Raw genomic sequence first — 27,769 nt, forward strand, 5'->3', positions numbered from 1 at the left:
GGTAGCTCAATGCACCACTTTAATACAAACTAGGCCCATCTTCACCATCTTGTCAGCTATTTCAGCCTACAGTTTTACACTGGCAAACTAGAGCAATGCAGAATACTGCCATCAGAGGAACTGATCCCATTCATTCATTAAAAACATTCAGTGCGAGTTTATTGGGCAATATATTATTGTGTTGTATGCAACCCTTCCACTCTTCTAAGTCATCAGAAAAGTGCAGAGGAAATCCATGGCATGAAGACAGACATCTCTTCTTGGTCCATCACACCGGATATTATTCAGTCTAGTACCTTATGAGCACCCAACTCCTTCAGGAGTGCCTTGTGCAAGTAAATCTAGTGTCTCACTTGGAAAACCTGGCCAGTTGGAAATCTCACAGGAATTAACAGTTGGGAAGATCCCTCCAGGTCTAAAGCCATATCCACTTCCAGATCAGAATCCAGTCCATACAATTGTTCTTTTTCACATTTTTTTTTTTTTCTTCCTTTTAAACAATTATTGAACCTGTTACTCTCAATTTTCACTAAAACCATTTGGCATGACAAAGGAGATGCAGATTACATGTTAGATAACAAGGATGAATAAAGACTACACAGCAGTAAATTACAGTGGCCTGTTGTTGACCACAAAATTACATTTACAATATAGAACAAATACATATTAAACAATTAAACCCACAAATATTACTAGTAGGCGAATCCAGAATAGAGTACAGTGATTTACAAATAACATCTTGAAATACACAGGAAAATATGAAAGGGAACACTGATCCATCAGATCCATCAACCTTCTTTGGGGGGAAGGCAAGCAGGGAAGAGGAAGGAGTTCCTCCCCTTCACCCCACTCTGTTCCTTCCCCATTATCTTTGAACGCAGGAACAAAAAGACTAGCTCCCTTTTTATGTTTTCCAAATGTTGGTTCAAAGAGAACCATCACAGTAGCCAGACACTTCAGACTCTCTCCACAGTACAGCAAACTCAGAGATGCAGTAATGATCACATTAGTAAGATGTTAACAGAATAAGGAGGTCCAACATAAATGCCAGAGCTGGTAACACCACCACCAGACAATTCAAATGTGATGTTTCCAGAAGAGCTCAGAGTCATGCACAGAGTCATCAATGACAGGCGATGGCCAAAATACTTCATCTCCTAGCACTGAGAATAAACCTGTTAAAAAGCAAGTTATTCTTCCCCACTGGGCAAAAGGCTACACTTGAGTGTGTGGTGGCTGTTAAGAAGCCTTCTCATTCTGCATAATTATTGTGCAAGTGTGTGCTTGGGCTTGTCAAACCTGTGAGAGTCAGGTTAGGGCCAAGCAGCCCCCTGTGGCAGAGATGCTTTCAGATGCTGTAGCCATGGCACAGTGTTCTCCCAAATGATGAACCATGCCTGGGAAACTCTATGTAACTTGCAGAAAGCTGAGAGCAGGCACATGGGAAAGCCCTCCAGGAGTAACTCCAGCCCCGTTTAACAACTCGAGAGAATCTAGCTCATCCTTAAAGCAACAACTACCTCACATTGCTCTGTTCCAGTAAAAACAGTGGAGAAAAACAGGAAGGGTGAGACATATGCCCAAAGCTCTGTTACCTCCAACTTACTGCATCCTATCTTCTACCTTTCAGAACTATGCCAGCATCCTTGTAATACTGTGAAGGGACTTGGCTCAATAGCACTACTATTCTATCTTATGGGCAAGCATAGTTTACCTGAGGCCAGTCTGCCTTTGAGGTTTTGTTTTCAATATAGTACCATAAGGAAATGGCTGCAGCTAACCTTGCAGTCAACAGCTGACCCCTCCAACCCTCCCTGGCATCCCATAAAAAGCCAGAGAAGCATCAAGGCACAATGGTGAATGCCCTTTTGAGAATGTGCCTTAAAAGAATCAGTGCAAAGAGCAGAGAAATTACTAATTCCTATTACAAAAGTCACCTTGTTATACTAAAGGATTATGGTTTAAAAAAAGGTCAGCTTTGGTGCCATACATTTGCACATTAAGTCCCCAGCTATCATCAATGCCAGGGCTTGACCAACTCAACTACAGCATTGTGGGATAGTGCAAAACCTTCAAGTTTCAACAGCGAAATCACTGTTTTGCACATCCCTCCAGAACTGTGCAAGGTGCAACAGCACTCTAGGCCGTAAACGCATGTCTTCTAGAAGAGGCAGGGAAGTAAAACAGATACTACGTACCTAAGGTTTTCAGTACCGTTCAGTTCCTCTCTGTATACCACCCACTGGGTTTCTATTTTTGCTGTTATTCAAATGAAGAGATTCCAGAAAAGGATTGTGTGTTGTCCTCCCCTCCCCATTCCTCAATAGATAATGACTGCAGTCAGGTCTCCAGAGGGGATTTTAAAGAGTAATGTGACCATCCTTCCTTTGCACTACATAGATATATAAGGCTTCCAGTACAGTTTGTTAAATGCAGTAGCTGGGAGGAATACTCAAAAGAAAACAGAATTTTCTATTTATTTTCTACCTTCAACTCCTGGGAAGAGCAAAGCTTTGGAACATAATGTGAAAATTCAAATCTAATGCTTGGCTTGGCTGGACACCAGCTGAATACACGGTCTGAGGAGAAGAAACAGCAAGGAACGAAGAGACATACAGAATACCTGAGGAATCTGGAGATGTGGAATGGACATTCAGTTCATCATCAGTAATCATGATGAAAATATACAGGGGGAGGAGAAGAAAAGCCTTAGGACTAAAGCTGGGTATGAAAATAATGCAGATTTCAGAGCAGACAAAGATGAGGAACAAAGTTTGACATCAAGCTGCCATCTGCAACTTTAAGAACAAAGGCTTACTGCAATCTCCTTCCTTAGGAAACATTTAGAACCACCCCAGTGCTAGCTGGCAAGGCACCAATTGTTGTGCTACAGTCAGTTGTGGCCGGGAGAGCCGTTCATGTGCTTTTCACTGCCAGGAACATCCGTGCTGTACAGGCCATCCAAGTATGCCAGGGAAATCTCTGCTACCAAGCTCCTGTCTGGGATGGACTGGGCCATTCCATAGATGGCTCCCTAAGCAGAGAAGAGGTCATTACATGGGATCATTAACGTCATTCCAGAAACAAGCTCACACTGCACACACACACTGATCAGGCTCTGGATCCTTACCATGCCCGTGGTCTTGGCGTTGAGATTCTTCATTATGTCCTCAATGCTGTCTTTGACATCTTTCAGGAACTGCTCAGCCACACCAGGCTTCGTGTGCAACTGTGTGATGCAAAGATGAATGCTGGGCAGGCAGGGCAGAGAGGAGAGATTAGTCACTTTGTGCATGGCAGCTGCACATTTACACAGCAACTGACAGCTCCTTCCCTAGCCAGTAACAACTGCCTACCTCCTTAAATTAACATTTCACTGGTATTAAGGGAAAAGATTATTCATTTCTTTCCAGTTATAGATAACCCCTGCAAAATACTTGCTAGAACCAAGCTGCAGGAAGTTCAACTCTTCTTTTGCAAGGTGGCAGCTCCCCTTTCCTTCCTGACATCAGCATAGACGATTAAAGGTCTGCACTACCTTACTACGTCAGCTATCCCCAGCATGGAAGTCAGCCCCCACCAGGAGGAGCAGAGTTACTCACACCTCCAAGCTATTACTTCAGGCTCTCTAGACTCCTCTTCAAATCTACAATTGCAAATCTAAAATTTTCCGTGCAGCTCTATCTTAGAACATTTGTCCCTCTCACCCACAGAAAGGCAAATTCCACCTATAAAAAAAAAAAAAAAAAAAATCAAAACAAAAAAAAACAACCAACTTTGACAAACATTTCTTTGGCATCAGGCTGGAAACATCACTGAAAATGACTGGCCCTTCACTGCTCTTTCAATTACCTTCCCCTTCAGAGGGCAGGTATTTAAAAAACCAACCAAATAAATCTATGTGTACTCACTAGCAGACATGAGATAAAGCCCCAGCAATTTACATTTTTCTGCTTGCACTAAGCAGAGATAAATAGAAAGGGAGCCCAGTTATGCCCTCTGCCAGGCTTATTAATATTACTATCGCTGCTATATATGAGCAATTACAAACATAATTGCTTCTCCATAGAGAAGAAGTCTGCATACAATTTATCAGATAACAGACAACACCACTCAGCAAATTAAGGTGGCCTAAAGTCAACTATCTTGCATACCCTGGCAATGCACATTGCTCCTCTGTCTACAACAGCATGACCACAAACTCACCTTGGTGGGAACTGCAAGATGTTCAAGTTCCATCCTTTTGCAGCTAACAAATTAGATAACCGATAAATGTCAAATGTGTCTGAACCAACGGAGAGGACAGACACCTCAGGTTTCCCAAAAATGAAGATGCTGTCAATTTTTCTCAACCTTGAAAGAACATTAAAAAGAAATGACTAAGCAGGGTTACAAGGAAACGGCAGGAAGGGGACAGACATTTAGTCTACCTATCTGGGGCCTCAACAGAAGAGAGGGGAACAGAGCAGAGCACATGCCTACCAAAGGAAAGAAGAGGAAGCAGAAGACACTCTTGAAGCAAAGAGTCAGAAGAAACTCTTGGAGCAAAACCAGCTAAATAAAGATGCCAGCACCCCACCACTCCAAGTCCCTCAACAGTCTGGCAACTGCGCAGACAACCTGGGCATAAACAAGTATCTTCTCCTATCACTATCCAGTGGATCCCTGAGTAACTTGCAATAGCTTCTCTAGGAAAACAACAAAAAAACCCAGAAAAAAAACCCAAAAAGCTAAGGCACGTACTCTGATTCAAGGAAGCGAGCTGTTTTTATGATCCTTTTCGTGGCCTCAACGTAGCCCGATTCCCCCATGTGCATCAGAGTTGCCCAGCACGCAGCTATGATTCCACCAGCCCTGGAGCCTGCTATGGAGGGGGAGGCGTATATGCCCCCTTGCCAGTCAGGTGCCACAAAGTACTGGTAGCTCCTGTACTTCTTGTCGCTGTACAGCACCACAGAGGAACCCTTGGGAGCGTAGCCATACTGCAAAGGGGTAACAAGGCATTAAAAAGCAGCAGGACTCAGTAGCATGGTCAAGCACCTACTACACACTGCTACCACAACCCACTTGCCCACAGGCATGTTGCACAAAAGCACCTGAACCCTTGCCCCTGCCCTTCAGCACTCCTCTACATTGCAGGAAAGAAATGCCTGGTGCCAAGGATGGCATCAGAAATTGCTCCCCTAGAATGAAAGCATTGGAAGAACTCTCTCTCCCATTTTTACCTTGTGGGTATCAGCAGAAATGCTGGTCACACCTTTCACTCGGAAGTCAAACAGACGTTTCAGAGGGAACCCGGCCTTCTCCATGAAAACAATGAGAAAACCACCTAGGCAGGCATCGACATGGAAGGGGATTTTGTACTTCACTGCAAGCTGCATGTAAACGAGATTTGAGTGAGTAACGCAATCAGGAAAGAACGTGAGTTAGTTGGGGTACCCAGTATTTCACACTTGAAAGCATTTTTAGAACATCACGCCACCCTCAACTCGTTGAGGACAGGAGACCAGGAAGGACTGGCTACTTGTAGGATGCCTTCTCCAGCCTATTCTGCATGTTTAGACAGCACCAGCAAGATAAAACCTTTCTGTTTGGGCAGCTTGCTGTATTTGACAAAGAGATGAGTCAATTTGGTCTGACAGCAGCATCCCGGAGAAAGCGTGAGGACATGCTCCAAATGAAAAGAAAGTCAGAAGCCCTGGCTGGTTACATACAACAGAAGTAACTGGAACAAGGAAAGTAAAACCAAGAGGCGTGTTTGAACCGAGATCCTGGCCCTTTGATTTCTCCTCACAACACATTCCTCTGACTTCTGCACCAAGCTTGCTACAACCAGTGGCCCTAAATCAAAGCCTTTTTACAAGGTGGACTATTTTGCTGTTATTTCTTCTCGGATATCAAAGGACAAACCCTTCTGGCTGGTTTCACAGAGACAGCAGCAAAGCTTTAAGTCACAGACACAATACTTGCCGTCAGTTAAGCAGGAGTTCATGGCACAGGCTGGGGAGTTCAGAGACAAAGCATGTGCTTGTCACTTTGCCTTGCCACATCACACTGTGTGCAGCAGCTTAAGTCCGAACCCAGCACCATGCAAACTGTTATATGACAATGCCCAGAGGTAACATCTGGTATTTAAAGCCTGACCTCCCACAGAAGATACTGAGCAAGTGCAAAAAAAAAAAAAAAAAGGTAGTCCTGCATTCCCCCTTTCCAGATCATGTCCTGCATATGCTGCTGTTGACTAACAATTGATTTGATTTAATGGCAGTAGCACATTCCCACCAATCTGCATCTCTCATTAGATTCACAGGTTGGGATCCTGGAACACCTCTCCACTCACTCTTCTTGTGTAGAACAATGCAAAAGTATTATTGCTACAGCACTTAGAAGCCCCAGGAGCATCCTACCTCTGCCACCTCTTCGATGGGGTCCATAATTCCATGTGGGAACTGGGGAGCAGAACAGACCAACATGGCTGTGTTCTTCGAAATAGCTCTCCTCATTGCCTGAAGATTTAAAGAGAGAAGATACTCACATTCCATTTACCAAGTGCCACCCTGCCAAAAAAGATAAAAAAATAAAACATGCAGCGCCTGGTCTTAAAATCTAACAGAAAGCCCACAGAAAGCAAAGTGATGAGCTATAAGCATGAGAAGACAGCAGTTCAGAAGACCTATCCACTTGAAAATACTAGCACAGGCTGATTTGTTCATCCTCATCTGAAACATGTAACTATTTCCAAAATATGTAAACTATTCCATTCTAAATGAATGACAGAGAACAAAAGAATGGCTTACATCCACTTATTTCAACCAAAATCTTGTATGCAATGACACTGTTATTCCCACTGTCCTTCCTTGTACCCATGAAGCACGGTTCATCTCTCTCTATCCACTGACTTGCTGGGTAAGTCCTGGGTAAGTCGATTCTTTGCTGTTACCTACGTAATGCTAATTTCCCCACAGAAAGGAGTTCCACACTGACTGGAGTGATACCTGAACATCCACTTCCATAGCCTTGGTCAATGGGATGTGAATCAACTTCATTCCAAAGTAGTGTGCTGCCTTGTCAAACGCAGCATGAGCGCTCACCGGGACCAACCTAGAAAAGTAACATATCACATACTTCAACCCAGGCAGCATGTAAGTCTTAGCACGAACAGGAGAGTAAAAAGAAAAGAATTCAGCCTGCAGGTATTTCAGTGTTTCTTCCCTTAGGGACAGGTCACAAACAGACCGTGCACATGTTTCAACCGGCACAAGAAAGACCAGGCGCTATTCTGGATGAAACAATCCAAAGAAAGCCTAATAAAGTCATTCTGTTCCAACTGCGTTGTCTCCTGTGAATCAGGAGTTCCTATGAAGGTTAACTTCTTGTCATATCAAACAACATTTTACTGTCTCCAAACCCTCACCCTCCTCAGGAGGGGCACACGACAATAAAAAGCAAGGAGCAACAGAAGTACACTGAAATAATTTGATGTCTGCCATCTCCAGTGGCAGAGTCTGAACCGCTTCAGTTAACCTTGTTTTCACATCTTTATTGGGGCCTTTAATAGCATACAAAATTGTTAGAAAAGGAAGAAAAGAGCCACAGGAATTCAGCAGAAGATGAACACCATTTTATCTCTCTTTATATGTTCCCCTCTTAAGCAATTAACCAGAGAAACATTTTTGATGCACTGTCTAGAAAGAAAAAAAAAAACAAAAAGCACATTAGAGAGCAAATCCTCTATTAGAAGTCTAACGATTAGCACAGTTCCTCATTTCAGCCCCAATCAATCCCAGAGTTTTCAGGCTAAACCCTCTTTGATCTGAATAAATCAAAACCCTTAAATACTTCAAAGTGCCTTGCAATCTCAGCTCAAGAGGAGCTCAGAGTGGCTATGAGCAGGCCCTGGCTACAGCTGCATGCAGGTATTTGCAAAAATACTCTGCATAGTGAAGTTACAACAGCTCCGCAGCCAACATTCATACCTGGCACCCCAGGCTACTCAAAGGCTCCTGTGCTTCTGCAATTCCCTTCAACCCAGGGTTCCCTCCTGTATTCAGGGCCTTCAAAAAGAGGTGGACAAGAAAGAGGTGGCAGCAGGCTACGAAATGAAGGAATGCTGGGGTCTAGCAGCCACCTCAGCTCTGAAGGACAGCGAGTCGCAAGGCCACAAAGAAAAATCCCAGCCACAAAGGATTGCTCACATTTCTGGATGTTTGATGCCTCTCTCATAAGCCAGGTCTCGGTACGCCTTGCAAGCCATCAGGATACTCTCAGTTCCCCCAGATGTCATCTGTTGTGAAGAAAAGAAACAAATAAGGAAAATGGCCGCTGATGTGGATGCTGCAGCAGAGGAAAACTGAAAGTGGGATGCTGCCACAGCATCTCTGCCCAGCAGTGCTTGGAGGCAGAAGATGCATAGGACAACTCAGGCTTTCAAGGGCACTGAGCAGCTTAAGGTTGCTTCCTGACATCCAGGTTGAAAGTGCATATTTAACTAGATGTTGACTTCTCTGTTTCAAGTTAAATGAAATAAAAGCACAGAAGCCTAATGAGAGGGGACCACACAGCACAGTCACTAGCTGACAGAGATGACCACTCCTTATGAAACTACAAGCACATACTTACCCCCTTGATTACCTGGGCATTATTTATCTGGCTTTCAGATTAATGGTGCCACGCATACAGAAACAAGTAAGTTAAGCCAATCAAAGTACAGCAGAGTTTATTAGGTTTGGAGTAGTGCCACACTGGGGCCCAGAGCCAGCTTGATCTTGGCACTGCTCCTGAGCCAGGAAACCTTCCCAGATCTGGGAGCAGCGCAGAGTGCTGAGCCCTCTCTGTAGAAGCCAGCCAAGGTCTGGTCCTTACAAGGCTGGAGCTTGTAAGCCCTCAAGGACCTCAGAAGGAATTTCTGCATCCATACAACCTGCTGGCCATGCTGAGCTCACATCCTTCATCCTGTCCTCAGGTGAACAAGGAGTTCTGCATCACAAGATGGAAGAGAGGAAGGCACATGCCAGCTGTTTGACTAAGTTTACTACTGCATACTCAAGAGCTTTCTGCAAATAAATAAATTAAAAGTAAGTTCTTCTAATTGGACAACTGTCTCTCTTCAGCCAACGTTTATGAGTCCTGATGTGCAAGGGACAGAAAAGTGCAAAACTTTCAAAGTGCAAGTTGGTGAGGTTGGTTTATCAAGCAGGCTGCAGGTGTCAATGCTTCTGTCACTGCTGTGCTGAAGGAGACATACCTTGGGGAGGCCTGGTACCTGAGACAGGGGTACAGGGTTGGGTGAAAGAAAGGCCAATATGACAGCACATATGGAGGACTGCTTTGAGATCCCCATATCTGCTGAATACTCTGATACTTCTCCTTTTAACACCACACCCCAAATAAACATAAAAAGCACACAATCACATTTGTATGCCTTGTGACTTCTGCCAGTCTGGGTTTTCTGCTGGTTTTCCCCCGCTGACATCACTGCAAAACACCAAAACCCAAGAAAGAAGTGTGACTGTGACAATGACTCAACGTTAAGCACAGAGAAAAGGAACAAAGTTCACAGGCACAAAAAGCAGTCTGCCACATATCTTAACAGGATGGAAGCTAGCAGCAGCTGCCACCACAGGCAGCGTGGAAGTCACTGTCTCACCACTAACATTTCTGCTTTTTTTTTTTTTCCTCTCCAGTTTGTAAAGCAACAGCTGTTGTTGAATAAACCTAACGGAGCTTCACACTGGGTAAAGAAATCACTGCATTTGTTGTGCAGCAAATAGATGGCAGGAGAAACACAATGACCTAAGCATTTTATGGCCTACGTCATTCACTTCTCAATCCTTGTTATGAAAAGATCTGTAAAGTTGTCAGCTATCATCTTTAGAAAACAACAGCTGGCATAACATGAACTCCCTACTGTGGGGTGGGGGAAGAGGATCAGAATAACTGTATATTTGCAATATTGCTTGCAACACTGCTTACAGCTTTGTAAGGATTGTGAAAACAGTACTGGGCACAGTTTGGGTATGTTGGAACTCACAATGCTGAGCAACAGACACCGTGCACGACCATGTGTGCTCGTTGTTGAGCAAGGAGCCCTACCTCTATCCTCCCCAAGAAGCAACCTCTGCAACAACAGCCTTATTCCTGTTGCAGTCTTTCCACCAACGCCTTGCCCTCACACACAATGCACCTGGCTCACCACCTGCATGCAAATGTTGAGGCACAAAGCACAAGGAGGTCAGTGTCCCACTTTGTCACAGATCCAGGACGGATCCTCCTCCCAGGCACCAGCTCAAGCCTGACCCACCATCACAGGACCCGATATCCCCACCACCCATAGCAGCCAGCATGCAGTGATTCAGCCCACAGCACATGCAGATGTGTTTTCTCCTCCTCAGAATGAAAGTCCAGAGGCACATGCAATGCCGTGGGGAGAAGGGCTGGGAGCTGGCATTGCTTTCAGCAGCTTTCCAATCCCACAGTATCTGGGGAAGCCAGATGAACCACATGGGAAAAAGCAAACAAACACACTTTCTTTGTTCTTCCTTGTTTTTTTCCAAGTGGGGAGGGGAAGGAGAAAGCAGAAGGGAAAAAATATCTCCCCTGCTCTTTAAACTCGTTATGCCCATCCTACTGCTCACTCCTTCCAAACACCGGCACTCTGGAGCCTCAGCATTAAAACAGCAAGAAGGTACAGTCCCCAAAGCAGGCTTTCTGCCACACCACTGTTAAGATGCCTGACACAGAAGAGCCCTGACTTAGCTCGCAGTCTCTAGAAAGTTTTGCTTGCAGTTCACCACGTTCATTCAGACCCTGGAGACACATCTGAGAAAAGTTCCCCTGAGCTGAGCTATGTGATGAATAAAATAGTGAGGTACCGTTTATTTCTACTGCAGCATTAGAGCCAAAGTGTACCACAACCCATAAGGCCATAGCATAGTGGCAAGCTTGTGTAAAGTCCCTGTAAGCCCACTGCTTGTAAATTCCACCCATTATCTCTCACAAGGTGACCTACTTGTCATCACAGATAAAAGCTGACAGCTCTGCAGAAGGACAAGGCAGAGTCTAAGCCCCCCCAGGACACAGCACTCACATCCCACTGCTCAATTCCTATGCCAAATGAGCAGGCAGTTCTCTGACCAAGTCTGGAGCCCCCAAATTTGGGAGGAAGAGACAAACCAGCTTCTGTAGGAGGCTTGAGTCTGCATCTTCTGATTTTGGCTCCTCGCCTGTGCTCAGTTGCAAAGCACAAAGAATTCACAGGGAGACTGACATCAGATAGACACATGCACCCCACACACAATTTTCCTCTGCACTTCATTCAAAATTGCCCCTACTGTAAGTTTAAAAAAATTACTTTAAAAAACAAAAAAACAAAACAAAAAAAAGACACAGAGCCTTGCACAAAACCAGTGATTTCCCCACATCAGAGGGGAGATCTTCAGAGCCAGCACTGCAAAACAAAGCACCTTGTGAGCAGGAACGTATCAGACAAGAAAACATTCTCCTCCCATTCGTCCTGTATGTACTGAGCTTTATTAGTCTTCCCCAATCACAATTAGAATTTTCTGGGAGCCAAAAATCACCAAATCCTGTCTCTTGTGTGATGTGATTAAAAGAAAGAACCAAGTAGTAGCTAGTGACAGATAGGAAGCATCTACTCACTGCTAAAAATGATTGCCTTTAAACACTACTTGAAAACCTGGGCCATCTCTTGGTACAGCTTACGGCAAACTGCAGGCCAGCACAACCCCCACATAGGACCTGCTAGCATTTTTATGTTCACATTTAAACTACAGAGACTCACAGCCCCCAAACCTCGCATAAAGGCATCTCCTGTAAATAATGCAAGCTGCTCACCTACAACATTCAGAAACCTGAAACATGTTTCATTTTAACATCTATATCAGACACCAAATATCTTCCAGGAGGAAGCAGACTGATCTCCAGAGATGCCCTCAGGAAGGCATCCACACCTTGCACCGCAGGACTGCGTGGAGATGCCCAGGCTGCAAAGAGACCTGGGAGCAGCACCAAAGTGTCAGCTTTTCTCAGATGGAGCTCCAGAGTATTAACCCCAAAAGTGCAATGTGTCATGGAAATTAGAGCACAAAAAGGAAGTTAATTTGCCTTACTGAGAAGCTCAGACTTTTCTTCTTTGTCCCCCAAATAGCAAGCTCTTCAGAAGCACCAGCTCTGTCTGCCTTCACAAACCAACAGAACTGGATAGGTTGCCCAAGGTTCCTCCATCAGGTCAGTAAATACAGCAGACAGGGACCTGGCAACAGACTCTGCATCTCAGAGTGGTGCTGAAATTCAGAGGAAAAAAGCTTTTTTTTTTTCCTTTAAAAAGAAAAAAAACTTTACAGCACTGCAAAACTGAATCAAGCAAACCACAAACCTCCCTGGAAAGAGCCAGCAGCACAGTATCTCCTGAACAGATCAATTCAAAGATAAAGATAACTCACAGCACTGCCTGGCTCAGCCATCTCTCTTTTCCAGCTTCGCTGGGTACTGGAGCAGAACTGCAGAAGCCACAGCCTTGCAGAGACAGAAAGAACAGCAGCAGTTTGGAAAAAAACACTCTTTTAAAATGGCTTTGTTGCTGCCCAAACCTCCAGAAATCATTCTGAAATACTAAATCTGTTTAGGGAAGAAGAAAATAATAAGTCCCTGAGCCCAACTGCCTGAAGAGCACGTGATCCCCTACATCCCCCCACATCTCTCCAACAGCATTAGCTCCACCAGACACAGGCAGGAGGGCAGAAAGTCCATTGGAGAGACTCTTTTGGACAAGATAATTATAGGGGTACAATTAATCTTTTATTTCCATTCAATCATCCATTCAGCCCTCCCCCAAACCCTAAGAATTTATCTGTTCAACCAGCTGGAACATAGTTTCATGGCAGGCTACACACCTCCCCATTCATTTTGCTTCTGCTTGGCTCCAAGCTGCAGCCCTGCAGCACAATCCTCTGAAGGGAAAAGCAAAGAGAGAGGGAAAAGTGCAATTCCCAAGAGAATGATAGCAGAGGTCTCACACAGGCTACAGAGTGATCACTGTGGAGCAAGTTTTTACCATTCTGAATTTCTCCTCCCATACAATCCTACTTCCCCACAGATCTACTCACAGGGCCAAGGTTGACACTTTTACAATGCACAGTTAACATAATGAGAACTGAAGAAGCAGACTACCACAAGCAAAGTTTTCCAACTGTATAATAAGCAATAGAGAGCTATTTGATTTGTATCAATTAACATCTCCACTACTGATAAAGATGACTTTCAGCATCTTTAGAATCAGCCTCTCCCCTCTCCATGGCCAGCCTCAGTTCTGCAGATCAGCAAGGAGAAGAGGTCAAGCTATTTTGAGATGCAAAGAAATGCACTGCTTCTCTAAACCTGAGGGTGGCACAAGGAATACATTCTCACTCAGCACGTGGAGGGGGTTGAAGAACTCAGAACCCAAGCCAGGTCACAGGGTACGACTTCCTGCTATCGAAGGCAATCACACCTTAAATTGATAGTCACTGCACGATCCAGCTCTGTCTTCAATCCAGCTGGAGTCCTAACCACCTCTACCATTCAGCTAATCTAATACTTAACTCTTCAACACAGTAAATTTTCCAACAGCCAAATTATGCCCATTCAATGCCAGCTCATCCCATAAACTCTTGTGTCAACACTGCCTTTCCCCACCGATCTTTAGCTTCTGCAGGCCTTCTCCCTCCCTGCCTTATATACAGACAGCAGTCATATCACACCCAGCCTCTGAAAAATCACATCTGCATGCTTCTCACAAGCAGAACTACTACTCTGCAACTTATCAAGCAGTTTCCATGTCAGCTGCAACACGACACCACGTTAGGAAATAAGACCTCACTGTCTCAGACACCACAAACAGGGAAAGAATGTGGCCTGAGGAATTTAGAACTCCTATCAGAAAGGCAAACCAAGAGGAAGGATCATAAGAAATTATGGCATATTTTTACAACAATAATTCACTGTGCAAGTTCATAGCTTTTGTTCTTTGACTGGCTTTCAAAGAAATCAGCATTAAGAGCACACAGTTGGACTCTTGATATGAACTCCATCGAGGCTTTAGAACTGGTTTCCACTCCACTATACTGGAAGGTCTCATAAATCTGGGAAGAACAAGTGACAGTACAGTGCCATGCCTGCTTGACCACCAATACCTGGAGCCATTTGCTGGTGATCAGCCAGTCAGCCTTGTCCTCAGTCTCAGCATTTTGGCATGTTCACAGGTTTCCAGCTCAGAGACGAGACCTGACAGGAGCTATTCAAAGACGCTGCCCTGGCACGCGCCAGAATCATAAACCAGAATCTCTGCCTCAGATGGATGGCTAGCACTTTGAGTCAGAAATACCCAAGAGCTCATGAGACACTTGGATACAGGTTACTTACAGCACCACAAGAACTGGGGCCCCCATGGAAGAGACTACAGGCAATCCTGACTACTTCTGCTTCCATCTTCCTCAAACCAGGGAATATATCTGGATGGAGGGGATTACTCCAGGCAAACTCTTCATACACCTTCAAAAGAGAGACAGAAATTTAGCTGTGCAGATGAAGTTTTGGGTTATCAGCAAGAGGTCCAGATTTAGAAACGCACTACACACACTGTGTATATAAGCAGACTATCTGCAGTATTAACTCCTGCTGCGAGTGCTCACCACAAGCTGGGAAGCTATTGCTGGGAGGAAAAGAAAAAATCATTTGTTTTTCTAGGGCATTCTGGTCTCTGGAATGCTTCTATAACAGCAATATTGCGTGTTGTAAAGGCAGGTTTAATGGTTTAGCTATTTAAATAAGAACAAAAACATCCGTTGTTCTTTTGTACTACACCTAGACCTGGTGTATGCACACTCTATGACTGCTTTATGCAAAGCAGGCCAGTATATAGTTCCCAAAAATTGCTTTGCAGAACTAGTTTTTGAATTCACTATTAAAGGGCAATTCCAAAGCAGCCAGAAAAGCACAACTGACCACCCACACAGCAGCAAAAGTGGCTGTGGAAACCAGTATTTCATGCTCGTTCTGCAACTGCAAGCTCACAGGATGAGGCTGGAACAGGCCAGTTCCGACCTCCTGCAGCCACGATGAAAAAGCAACTGCAGGGATGTTGAAAGAACACTGCAGAATAAGCCAGAGAATAATCAGCACAGACAGAGGGAATGTTTCCACACAGCACTCAATCCAAGGTGACGCTGCTCTAGCAAGGCAGCTCTGAGCTTTATTTTTCCCCAGAAGAAAACAGCAATAGCAACCACCCAACAGAGCTCATTACAGCTGTTACAAAAGCTGTTCCCAGGAGCAAGAAAGCTAGATTTTCCTTTAGCAAAAACAACTCTTGAAGTAGATACATTGAAAAACAGACCTTAGGGCTACTTATTTTTTTTCCAACATTCTCAAAGGGGAAGGTTTCAGACTAGGTAAACAGACCTAACAAAGACTCCACTGAAACATGCCAGTGCCCCATTGTTGTACAATTTGGACTGCACAGCAATGCCAAACACATTTTACAAACATCCTTTTTTGCTTAAATCAAGACCAATTCTGCTTTGCTTAGTCAAGCTTTTGCAGCCCAAAGTCCCACAGCAACCCAGTAGCAGGAGAGGTAAGGATCCTTTCGCTTCAGCCTACACAGTTATATCCATCACAGGGCTTGCTGAAGCTGACCTATGGCCATTTTATGTCAGTTTATGTCAGTACCAGATTCCAATTCACTTGCACTCAGCTTCTTACTTTCTTACTCAAAACACCTTATCAGATTGGATCCTAGTTATCTTCATATTGTTTTCACAATGGCCAGCTTTGCAAGCCTCAAGTGCTTTGCTAATAAATGCCTTTCTATCTACATATACCCATGGCTCTGTCTTCAGAGTTGGGCTATCTAAGCCTCAGATCTTCCCCACTCATCATGAAATACGCTGGAACAGCATTGAGGGTTTCTGGTCACCCTGAAGTTGTTAAAAACCTCTAAGATGCCAAGTTAGACTGCTTGCACTTTACCTTCACTAGCAGGCGGGTAAGTTTCTCTTCACCGCTGTACACGGTCCCAGAGACTTTCCCATCCTCCCAGCGTACGTCTCCTGAAAGAGAAGAAAGAAGCACACTGGTTGCAAGCACAGCCATTCACAGAAAGCACGTGGAAGAGCACAGAGGAAGCCTCCACAGCAGTTCTGCAGATGAGGATTCTGCTTTTGGGTTTCACTGACGAGGAACAAGCATGATTTTTGTGCCACAGAAGTAGCTCCCTGTAGTGCTATGCCTCTGGCATCTTGTGCCCCATAGACACAGCAAATAACAAATAAATAATGAATAAAGTGTTAGCACAAACAGCTAGCTGCAGCAAGCAGTTACATTAACATGCAATCCACTTTAATCGCTACTCAGACTCCCCCGGCTCCTGTCCACAAAGTTGAGCTCTCGTTGCTCAAGCTAGTCACATCCAAAGAGCACCCGTCACACTGCTGTAAACTAAGATGGAAAGGCCAAGATTGTATTGCTCAAAACTATGGCGTGGGACTTCTCAGTTAAATGCCTCTGATACATTAACAAACAAGAGCAGGTGGATGGAATAGCATCAGCAGGGCACCCTGTGTAACAGTGTTTCAACACACTTAACCAGTCCACTTTCCCCTGCCAAATATCCAAGCAAAGCCTTTCTCTTTGTATTCTCCTGCATAAACCTCAATGGCATCAGCTCCACAAGAGTACACCAAGTGAGCCAAGCCACAGCCCAGCCTTCACTTCCAAGTAGCTTTCAAACGGCGTGGCAAAAATGTGAGAAGCCACAGAAAAAGGAAAAGAAAAAAGGAACAAAAGCCTGGTGAAGGAAGGGAATAATCACTAAGAGGAATAACATAGACAGAAGACAGATACAGAAAGTTGCACAAACGACACAGAAGTAGAAAAAAGGAAATTGTTAGAGCATATTCTATAGCAAAACTTTTCCTGTATTCAGAGTAGTTTTCCAGCAGAAAATTCCAAGTATTTATCAGACTGGCAGAAGGGATAAGCAGTCAGTCACTCACATTTGCTCATTAGAAGTAATAGGCAGGTGAACCAGGGTGGAGACATTTACATCAGTCAGCTAATTCAAACTGAGTTTCAGACACTGCTTTTATGGATTCAAGCCAGAGTGGCCTTGCCTTCCTTAAGTGGCATTTTGAAGGTGCAAAGCACTATGACTTTGATTAAAAGAGTCCTGGAAATTCCCTAAAAACACTGCTTGGAAGTTCCTTTTGTTATGAATATTCCATTGGGCTTCACAGAAAACACATTTCTGGAAAAAAACAAACATCAAGGCTCAGAAACATATTCAAAACTGCATTCAAATAATTCCCTCTGTACTTCTCTTCTTCTCAGCTCTCCCATCAATGCTAGCTCTAAACTCCTAGGGAAGAAAGGGAACTTCAACATAAATACTTGAATACACTGTTAAAAGATGTAAATACAGACTTTTGTCACTTTCAGAAGGAAAACAGACATAAATTCGTAAGTGAACAACATCAGCAAGATGTTGTATGCAAGACAAAGCTACGAGCAGGAGTCATTAGATCTCATTTGGCAGAGTAAGCCTAATGCTAGGCCTGTGAAAGGGACCCACCCTCACTGCAGCAGTCTCACAGTCATACCTTTTGAGCTGTACTCTTTCATCTTCTGTAGAACCTCAGGCTGGTCCATGCCTTGTTCTGGCAGCACTTTGATATAATTCTTCTCATCTTTCAGGAAGGATAAACTGGAAGTGACATCATTCAAGGCTTCATCAATCTTCTTTTGAATCTAAGAAAGAAAGAAAAACTCTATCAACAAAGGTACTGGCCACATTATAAATTACAGTTCAGTGCGTGTGACGTTGAACTCACTGGCTACTTTCAAACCAGTGAGCAGAACAGGTAGGATCTGTTCTAACTCTATGACCAAAAAAGCATGGCAGAGTTCACAGTTCTCCCTTCCTACCAACTTCTTCCTCCAAAAACAAGCTGTCCTCGTCCAAAATGCCTCCTGAAATGCCCACAGCCATACACTAGTCTCTAAACAGCACTGGGAACTGCCTAAAGGCATCCTAGATGGCACAGAACAGAACTGTACCGAGTAGCTAATACAAGAGATTGCAGAGCAGTGCTCAGCTGCATTTAACTTAACAGGGCAGAGTTCGCTGCCCTGTTGAAAGAGATTGTACTTTAATGGATACTGAAGAACAGTGGGAATTCTGAGTCCTTTCTTTAATAAATGAGACAACAAAGCTTAAAGCAAAAATATTTCACTGTTATCCACTAAGGCTTTTTAAAAATCACAGCCCATAATTTACAGAAGTCTTCAGATTCATTGCATTTTGTACTTTGTCTCACCTGCCAACACATACACAGTTTAGAGGCTCATGGAAACTGAAACATGAAAGAAATCTCCCTTATAAACACTGTTACGAGATTTCTTCCTTCTTAATCACACCCCACATCCAGGAGGCCCAGACTCCTTCCCAGAAAGCATTTCAAAGCAGACAGTCTTCTGAACAACACAGGTGTTGGAATATTATCAGCTTTAAAGACTTTTGGACATTGGAATGCCTCCTTTCAGCAACTGATAGGTTATCAGGTATCAGCCTAGCAAAGAGTGGGAAGAGCACACAGATAGGGCACAGCATGAGTCCTCTGGCACAGGAGAGCTTAACATTACTATGCTCTGAGAAGGTAAACCTGGATAAAATAGAATACAAGGGGCCAAGAAGATGTCTTTTCCTAACAGGCAGAAGCAGGGGACAGCTAACACTTAGTTCATCTGACCAGCCAGAAAGTAAAACTGGGGCACAACATGAAAAGAAGGAGACATGTTATTCCCATTATTCCCTTACAGAAGGCTGAGGGAGAAACTTGATAGCTGCAACCATAGCAAGGTCAAAAGGAAAAGGCTGCTCTTTACTACTTCCATCTGATAAAGTCACCCACAACGGCTGGCACCCTCATGCTGCCCCAACTGATTCAGTGTGTAAACACCAAAAAGAATGGGTAAGCATCACTGACTAGGAAAAAAAAAAACAAGCTGAGTATTTCTTGATGATTAAGTCATGACGTGCTAAAACATGCTGACATCCATAGTTTCAAGTCTTTATGTAAAAAACATCTTCCAGACACTAAAGTCCATCTCATCTTAATGATTACAGTTACAGCAACTTCTGGTATCTTTGTGCTATAAAGCTATTGCTAACAGGTATCTGAGCTCTAGACATGGACAGCCATCTGATTAAAAGATTTATCTTTCCACGTTGCACAACAGACGCCTGCCTATCTCGCACTTGCTCAAGAACAAGACACTGTTTCAGAAGAACACACAAGTCCATTCGTGTCCCCTTCTTCCACCAATCAAGCAATTCTCTTGACATCTAGCAAAGAAATATCACTGGAAAATTCTGCCTCTGGACTCACTGATACTTGGTTAAGTGGTACCTCCAATTTATGAGTGCAATGTTATTACAAAAAGACTAGGTAGAAATTATGTCTTTCATTAAACCAGGTAGTGGCATCAGTATCCTTGCATCATTATGATTACAGGAACAAGAGACAGCAAAGACACAGAAAACACAGCTTTGCAGGCTCAAAAAACATTGCAGTAAGTTGTTCAAATACTTACTATAGCCCCAACAAATGGCATTTTTCTCAACAGTCTGAAGAATTGTTTTTTAGTTCGGGATGTTAAACCTGAAAGGGAAAAGGCACAAGTTAACCTTATGTTAAGAAACCAAAAACAGTCTCAGAGCACAATAATTCACCACACAGGCTTAGTATTTCTGGCCCAGGCTAAAATAAAGCAGTCACAAAGGGGATATGGTGAAAGAGAATCATATCAGAAAGCAGACACAGGTCAGGCTGCAGAAGAAACTGGTTTGCCCAACAGCAGTTACCTATGGGAACCAACTATTCGACTCATTTTCTTAATTTACTGCTAGGGCTGCTGAGTAAAGTCATGCCAACTGTGAAGGCTAAGATCTTTTCAAGCCAGGCGTATGAAAGGACAGCACCTACTTGAATGGGAATTTACACCCACACATGGAGTTTTACAAAGGAAGGGAGTTTAGGATTTGCTAAAGGCAATATCTCCAGCAGAAAGGGAAATAATTTTGGAAGTATTTTCTGCATCTTCAAACCAAAATAGAACTGCAACATGCAAACACTCAGCAACGTGAGACAGGCTCCCAGGCCCCAGCAGGATGAACCGAGCTGGAATGCAACAAGTATTCTTCAGGGTTCATCCATCCAGCACAGGAGGGAAATGCACCACCACAGCCCAAATATGAAATGAGAAAAGCCGCTGATGACAAACACCGGAAAACTCCTGGGGTAGCTTCAAAGGCAGGAATGCAAGCAGGATGACAGAGATGGTTTACAGCCATCAAAAATGCCTTTTGAGTCATCTGGACATTTCAATCAAGCACTGGCAGTTACAGGACGCTTTCAGCAGGAAAGAGTAAATCAGCTTTAAAAAAAAAAAAAGTAGTCAACCATTTTAAAACTTCACAATCTTATCTATAGCATTAGACTGGCCCATTATTTTCCATTTTATATGTGCTCCTATCTATTTTGAGAAGCTACAGGAGGACAGCAATTGCAGCTTGGCACACTCTAGAGCAAATATTTGTTAGCACTCTGAAAATAGCATTTCCGTTGTACATTTTCTGTGTGCAGACCATTTAATTGAGAACTTCCACACTGAGGGGAAAAAACACACAACTGTAGACTCCTGAAAAAAATCAGACAGCCTTATTAGATTTCCTAGCCATTAGTAAATATTTTTAAAACACTGTGCAACAGTACAAATTTTAGACAAGTAGTTAGCATGACCCTACACTGAGCACAGGCTTGGTATTCCCAGCGTTCACTTACTGAGAAGTAGGCACCAAATTAAAAACTGGGCTATTTTTAAAAAGCTGTCACTACAGCATAACCCTACGGCCCATGGGATTGGCAAAGCACCTTGCTCTGCTCTGGGGGCAAGGCAGCTCTCCTGACCATCACACAGGCAGAGCAGACTGCAGGCTCATCTAAAGGTCCAACAGAAGAGCTGTCAGCACAGCAATCACAAAGCAGGAAGAGGCTAGACCATACACAGTTACCTTGAATATCCTGAGGATGAAACATATTCCCAACATCACATCAAATTTCCCTCCTCCGGCAGGGAAGCAATTGAGAGCAAGTACTATCCAAGCATTTGGCTACAGTGTGTGGATATATATAAGGTCCTAAGAACTTGAATCAAATTCCCCAGGTTTTGAGCTGGAGAGCACTGTGACAAACAAGTGAGGTAGCCAGAAGCTCACAGGAGCCCAAAGCAAAGAAAGGAGATATGGGCACATTCCAGGCTGGCCTGCCACACCCTCTACAGGAATGGGGACGTTCCATTGATTAGACAGGACTCATCCTTAATTTGGAAAAGGGTTTTGTTAATCCTCACTGGCAGCAGAAGGCATGTTCTAACAAACGCTCGCTCTCATTCCATCCTTTTCCCTCCACTACGTGAGAGCAACTGCATCCCCTTCCCACCCCACACAAGGCAAACCCCACACCAAGTTCTTACTCTCAGACTGGAAGAGGAAGCCATGCAGCCATACAGTTAGAAGCGTGGAGGAAAACGTCAGCCCAACCAGCTGCCAGGGCTCCAGTCCATCACAGCGGGCGTTCACGAAGCTCGTTACTTTCTCCCAGTACATCTGGAGGATCTCCTTATAGGGAGTGATGGCATCCTGTGCAAAGGGAAACACAGAGGCTGAGAAAAGCTCAAACACACACAAACAGGGCAGCAGAAATGCTTTAATGACAGAACTCCCCACCATGAAAGGCGAGTAAAAAGGTGCTCTTCAGCAAACAGACCTCCCGCTTTCCTTAACTCCTGAACAGCACACATAGGTGTCAATGATTTCCAACCAAAAGCCACTGATAGATGTGTAAGTCTCAAGGTCCCAAGTCAACATCAGCAGATCATACCATGGCCCCAGGGAAACAGTTGTGTCAAATCACAATATTATTTTTCCAAGGAACTGCCTGTCTGTCCACAGAGCAAGTGAAAGCTAAACTGCTACCGCTCAGCAGGTACCACCAAAGCAGGGCTATTTGAGTACCAAAGGCTGGACATTTAAAGACGAGAGTACTCAGCAGCACTCCAAGCTTAAGAAGTGATTATCGTATTCCATATAAAGGAAGGATGGCAGAGACAAACACTACTGGGGGGAAAAAAAAAAACAACACAACAAAACATAACCCATACAATTAGAAAACTGTGATGCAATCGTAATTACAATGTCAAGCTAGTAACTACTGTCAGGACAGAACTCAAGAACCTTATCCACAGTTTTAAAGCATGCTGTCTTTGTGAGTCTCAGAAGTAGTGACAGGGACAACAGAAGGTTCACAATGGGAAAGTATCACTTCCCCACTACAGGGCGCCTTTATAGAAATTCTCAGCACAAGGATGCAGAGCTGTAGGAGCAGGTCCAGAGAAGGGCCACAAAGATGATCGAAGGGCTGGAGCACCTCTCCTGTGAAGAAAAGTTGAAGGACCTCGGCTTGTTCAGTTCAGAGAAAAGAAAACTCTGAGGATACCTCATTGAGGTCTTCCAGTACTTGAAGAGAGCTTACAAGCAGGAGGGAGATCAACTTTTTACATGATCTGATAGTGATAAGACAAGGGGGAAATGTCTTTAAACTACAAGAGGGCAGATTTAGGTTAGATGTTAGGAAGAAATTTTCTACCCAGAGGGTGGTGAGGCACTGGCAGACATGCACAGAGCTGTGGGTGCCCCATCCCTGGAGGGATTCAAGACCAGATCAGATGGGGCCCTGGGCAGCCTGACATTTGGTTGGCAACCCTGCCCATGGCAAGAGGTTGGAACCAGATGGTCTTTAAGGTCTCTTCCAACCTAAGGCATTCTATGATACCATGATCGCAACACAGTTAGAGAGATTACAAACAGCCTAGAAAAAAAACAGGAGCTTCCAAACAGTCAAAGGAGAAAGTACTTACAAAAAAGCACTAAAGAGCAATCACTACGCAGGAAAAGCAGTAAAATATGTATAATACAAGAGAATTTTAAAAACAAACAAACAAAAAAGAAAAACAAACCACTTAAGCATCCCAAATATAAGGCTAAAAACTTCCAGCAAGCCAAGGCATCACAGAGGAGCAATATTGCTCACACCTCAACACAGGCAGGAGGAAACAGAATGAACAGGGCTAAACCAGGTGTCTGGCAAGAGGAACAGCCCTCAGCTACAGGAAGCCAAATTAGCACCCATATGTCTGGCACAGAGCAGTTTCCAAATGCCCCAGCCACTTCAGCCCAAAAAGAAGCCAGCCACATAAACCACCGCAATTAATAGTGTCAGCGTTAGCGCCCAGTCCTCCAACTCCGACACCACAAAGATGACTTAACCCACAGATTTAGGGCACTTTTCAACTAACCAAAGGCAATTCTCAAGTTTCATCAAGTTTGCACAATTTTCTCAGCAAAACCCCTGGAAAGGAGTGCTTAACCAGCAAGGACAGCATTGGTCCACTGCCTGAGAGCTCACGTCTGGATCGCAGCCAGTGCTGGAAGTGCATTTACACGTGTGGAAACTGAGCCATTAATGCACTCGTGCCTCCAGAACTGTTGTTAAGCAGTGGCAAGAAAACCCTACTGTATCAGATACACAGCAGGATGTGGGTTTTCTCTTGACAGTGGAATATTGTGCAAGATTCATGCCCAAAATGACAAGGGAATGCAACATTAGACAGAAGTTACTCATGACAATGGCCAAGTTAAAAACGATATCTGGCAAGACATTCATCTCATTCTTGGAGAAAACTCTGGACGGAAGTTGCCAAATCCACGTTTTGGTGTCAAACCACATGCTCTCCACTGAAATCAGTAGTCAGCAGTGCATCAGCATTCCATAAGAAAGGAAGGAAAAAATAAGTCAGCATTCCAGATTCAGCCCAGCTGCACAGCTCCAGTGGCAAGTCCTGCTGCCCAGCACAAGGATGAGCAAATCCAAGAGTCTCTCCTTTTCAAAAGCTCTCAACCCAGTGCCCCAGGCTGTCCATGCAGGCTGCTCCACTCTGAGCTTACTACAGAAGCAAAGCATGGGTGGGATGTCTGCAACCTGTGATGCAGCCTTACAGCTATTTCTGTACAGCAGCATTTCTTCATTGATGTGATCAGGAAAAAAATAAAAAACAAAAAAAGAGCAGCACAGGTGCCTAATGAAGACATCACAGCTGAATGAGCAACACATGCGTGTTGCCCCATCTTTGTTTCTCAGTTCAGAAGACTGGTTAGCTATGCAATGCAATTTGTCAGCTCCTTGATAAGCTGCATGCTCAGCATTTTCAAAGTGTTTCTTTGCCCCAAAGTATCTACTAAGATATGAGACCTCTGGTCTACCAATTACTCACAATACTGATGGTACCACTCAGACATACCCTGTGTCTTCATTACACTCAGCGATGTGCAAAGACATTGCTCCCTCTCTTAGAGTAAGCAGGCAGGGGAAATAGACAGCCTACATTTAGCCCCACTGGAGGATTTATTTTTAATTGCCAGAGCATTAAGACAAACCCAGGTATTAGATACAATACTCACTGCCCCATTAGGGCTTGCAGCATTCATCTGTACTGACACTAATGCACTCAGCAACCTAAGCAGTTTACATGCTGAATTTTTAGCTACATCGATTAGGAATCCTTAGGACTTGACTTCTAAAAGCCATTAGCCAGCTGAACTGTTCCAGGGATACAGCACTCACACCATGACAAAAGGGGACAAATGAACTGCAGCAATGCTCCTCTACCCCAGAACGTAGGAAAGAAGGAAGGGGAAAATTGCCAAAGCTTGCTACAGCAGATTTGGTAGTTTTGCTGGAACAGCACTTCCTCTGCTGCAGGTTTAAACCTAAGAGATAAAAAAGATAAAGGCAATATACTGGGAAACTTCACACTGCTGGTAAAGTGCCTTCCCTTTCTGACACCACAAAGTGCAAGCACTGAAAAGTTTACCTGCGCAAAGACTGGAAAAAAGGTTTATCAGCAGAATCTTCCCTGCCCCGGAGAGCACTTAAAGTGGAACAGAGAGCAAAAGCAGTTTTTAAAGGCAAGTTTATTTTAGGTAGTAGCATGAATCTTAGAATCACTGTGCGAGGAGGTACTGCTAAGATCAAACCACATCCTCAGTTTTCACCCCAAAATTATCCCCAAATTTCACCCCAGTCTATACATTCCCCAGCCATTTGTCTAAAAGCACAGCACTTGCTGCCCAGCCTAAAACAAACCAACTATGTTGGCACGTGGCACCTGCACACGGTGCCCAGCGCTTGCAAGAAAAGCAGTGGCTGGGTGGCAGAAGTTGTCTCCTGCGGACCACAGACAGCCCAGCCAGGTAGCCAACACAGGAATCCCAAACCCTAACGCTGTGTTTGTTGTCTGTCTGTCCTTACTGATAGGGCTGATGAGCGAGGTGACGGTGCACAACTCATCACATCATAAATTATGGAGCAGGGAGGCTGCACTGCCTGGGTCAAGCCTGACATGGAACACACACTGCTGTGGCAATGACAGCATGAGCTGCTACACAACTGGTTCTCCCAACACAGCCAGCTCGCTGAGGTTCCAATGAAAAACAAGCCGAAGAACAGCAGTTTGCTTATTTATCATCTGCCTAAGGAGGAGGAAGACTGCAATTAGCTGTGCCTGCACAAGAGGCACGTCTGACCTGTACAATGACACGGGACCAGCTCTGCTGTGGTGCCATCGGTCTCACAGCCTGCTTCCTGCCACGGAGTTGGAGGGTTGAGCAATGCCCTGGCTCGCCGAGGGTGCACTGTTTTGGTTTGTGCTTCCAGCCCTCGTGAGCATGACAAATACCTTTACATAAGCACTAGGCATGGAATATTTGTTAGTCAACTCCTAATTACAGCCCGAGTTGTGGCCTGCATACTGCCCATCCCCAGGGACGTGAGGCCATGCGGTGATAATAGACAGGATCTCACCAAAATTAAGACTCCCACGTCTTTAGACGCACAGGCTGAACTCTGAAAGAAAATCAAGGCCAGGTCATGCTTATTGCAGAGTCTTCTGTGCTGCATTTTTTCCCACCACTACGGTGCTAGAAGCCCTTTTCCTCCAGCATTTCTTTTGCTATACACAGCACATGCAAAATGAAGGCAGGCGCACAAACCCACCAGCCCAGAAGTTCACAGGGAGTTCTCAGTGACGGGCTAATTATAGCACAAAAACAAACAGGCAGCAGCCTGGAGCGAGGCCGGCAGCACCCCGGGGCTCCACACAGAGGGGAACGTGAAGTTATCAACACAAGGATGGGAAAAGGCCGATCCCAGGCTCAAAAAACATGCAGTTCTACGACAGCCCAAAGGGCTTTCAAAATGAGGTTAGGTTTCAGATTTCATGTGGGGGCGAGGGAAAAACCACAAAGAGCAGTTATTGTACAAAGCCTAACAGATGCTCTCCTCAGCAAGCTAAGAAACCAAACTGCCTGAGAAGCAAGTACTCAGCCCGAAAAATACACAATGCACCTCTCGTTCCCTTTGCTCACTACAACAAATAGATCTATAAAGCCTCTGCACACATCCAGGCACACTGCAGACAGCACAGCTCTCTGAGGGCCTAGATGCACTCACTGCATACCCTGTGTGAACCCATTACAGCTCTCCCTGGGGTTGTGGCTTCAGGCTCCTGCAATGCTTTCTTCTTCTCCCAGCATCCAGGAGGACACGAGCAGCACTTGGCTCTGTGCTGGGACTCATCCGGACACATTTTGCTGCTTGGCACCCACTCAGATGCAGGTCACGCAGTGCTTTCTGCATGCCTTCTGGAGAACAAAATGGGCATTGATGTGAAACATTCTGCAAGCAGCTCGCAGAGGTACCACTGCAAGAAGGAAGGGGACAGCCTCTTTAGCAGGGTCTGTCGTGACAGGATGAGGGGAATCGGTTTCAAGCTGGAAGAGGGGAGGTTTAGACTGGATAGAAGGACAAAGCTTTTGTTTTTGTAAGAGCAGTGAAGCCCAGGTTGCTCAGCAAGGCGGTGCATGCCCCATCCCCGGAGACACCCAAGGCCAGGCTGGATGGGGCTGAGCACCTGTAGGCGTCCTGTTCATTGCAGGGGGTCGGACAGGATGGCCTTTGAGGGTCACTGGGAGCTACGACGGCAAAGGAAACAGCTCGCAGCACATCAAACACTTCCGAGAGACGGCGGCCCCGAATTTCTAGGAAACATCAATCTCTTCTGCGGAAAGGAAGCCGCCGCTGCCCCAGCACGGCTCGCAGGGCGGAGAGCTGCGCTCAGGAGGCCAGAAGGGACGGGCAAAGCCGGGCAGAGAGCAGCCCCGGCTGCACGAGGGGAGGGCGCACACAACAGCCGCCGCCACAGGACGGCACGGAACGGCACCGGGCTGCCCCGGCGCCCGCAGCACGCTCCCGTCGCCCCGCAAGGCCTGCTGCCGGCCGCACGGCACCCGGAGCCGCGCCTAGAGAAGCCGGGCTGAGGGCCCTGTTGCCGGCCGTCCGAGCTCCGGAGGCCGCGTGCAGCCGCACGCCGCTTTGTCCCTGCCCGCCCCGCGCCCTCCCGTCCGTCGCGCTGCCGCCACCGCTTACCATCGCCGCTGCTGCCGCCTCGGCCGCCGCCGCTCTCCGCCCTGAGCCGGCCCCGCCCCGCCCTCAGCACAGCGCCCCCTGCAGGCCGCGCCCTGCCATTAAAGCCTGAGCGG

General features: G+C 45.2%; 1 protein-coding gene across 1 annotated transcript; it reads right to left on the reverse strand.

Moving 5' to 3' along the window:
- SGPL1 (sphingosine-1-phosphate lyase 1) lies at positions 1–27,703 on the reverse strand. The gene is made up of 14 exons (XM_042862851.1): positions 27,657–27,703; positions 21,589–21,754; positions 19,648–19,715; positions 17,655–17,802; positions 16,027–16,106; positions 14,419–14,547; positions 8,196–8,284; positions 6,996–7,101; positions 6,408–6,506; positions 5,226–5,375; positions 4,744–4,982; positions 4,207–4,353; positions 3,131–3,251; positions 1–3,034 (listed from the first exon to the last, which is right to left on the reverse strand). The coding sequence occupies exons 1-14, from the start codon at positions 27,657–27,659 to the stop codon at positions 2,894–2,896; spliced, it is 1,686 nt and encodes a 561-aa protein (XP_042718785.1). The 5' UTR covers positions 27,660–27,703; the 3' UTR covers positions 1–2,893.
- Positions 27,704–27,769: the final 66 nt, after the last annotated feature.

The sequence above is a fragment of the Lagopus leucura genome, unplaced genomic scaffold (assembly GCF_019238085.1).
Source record: "Lagopus leucura isolate 7727_CA_CO unplaced genomic scaffold, USGS_WTPT01 Super-Scaffold_739, whole genome shotgun sequence".
Lineage (NCBI taxonomy): Eukaryota > Metazoa > Chordata > Aves > Galliformes > Phasianidae > Lagopus > Lagopus leucura.

Coding starts and splice junctions, on each gene's coding strand:
- SGPL1 (XM_042862851.1), bottom strand. Junction 8,285..14,418: donor GCCCCAGTTCTTGTGGTGCT/GTAAGTAACCTG, acceptor TCTTCACAACAG/ATGACATCTGGGGGAACTGA. Junction 6,507..6,995: donor CTATGGAAGTGGATGTTCAG/GTATCACTCCAG, acceptor TTAAATCTTCAG/GCAATGAGGAGAGCTATTTC.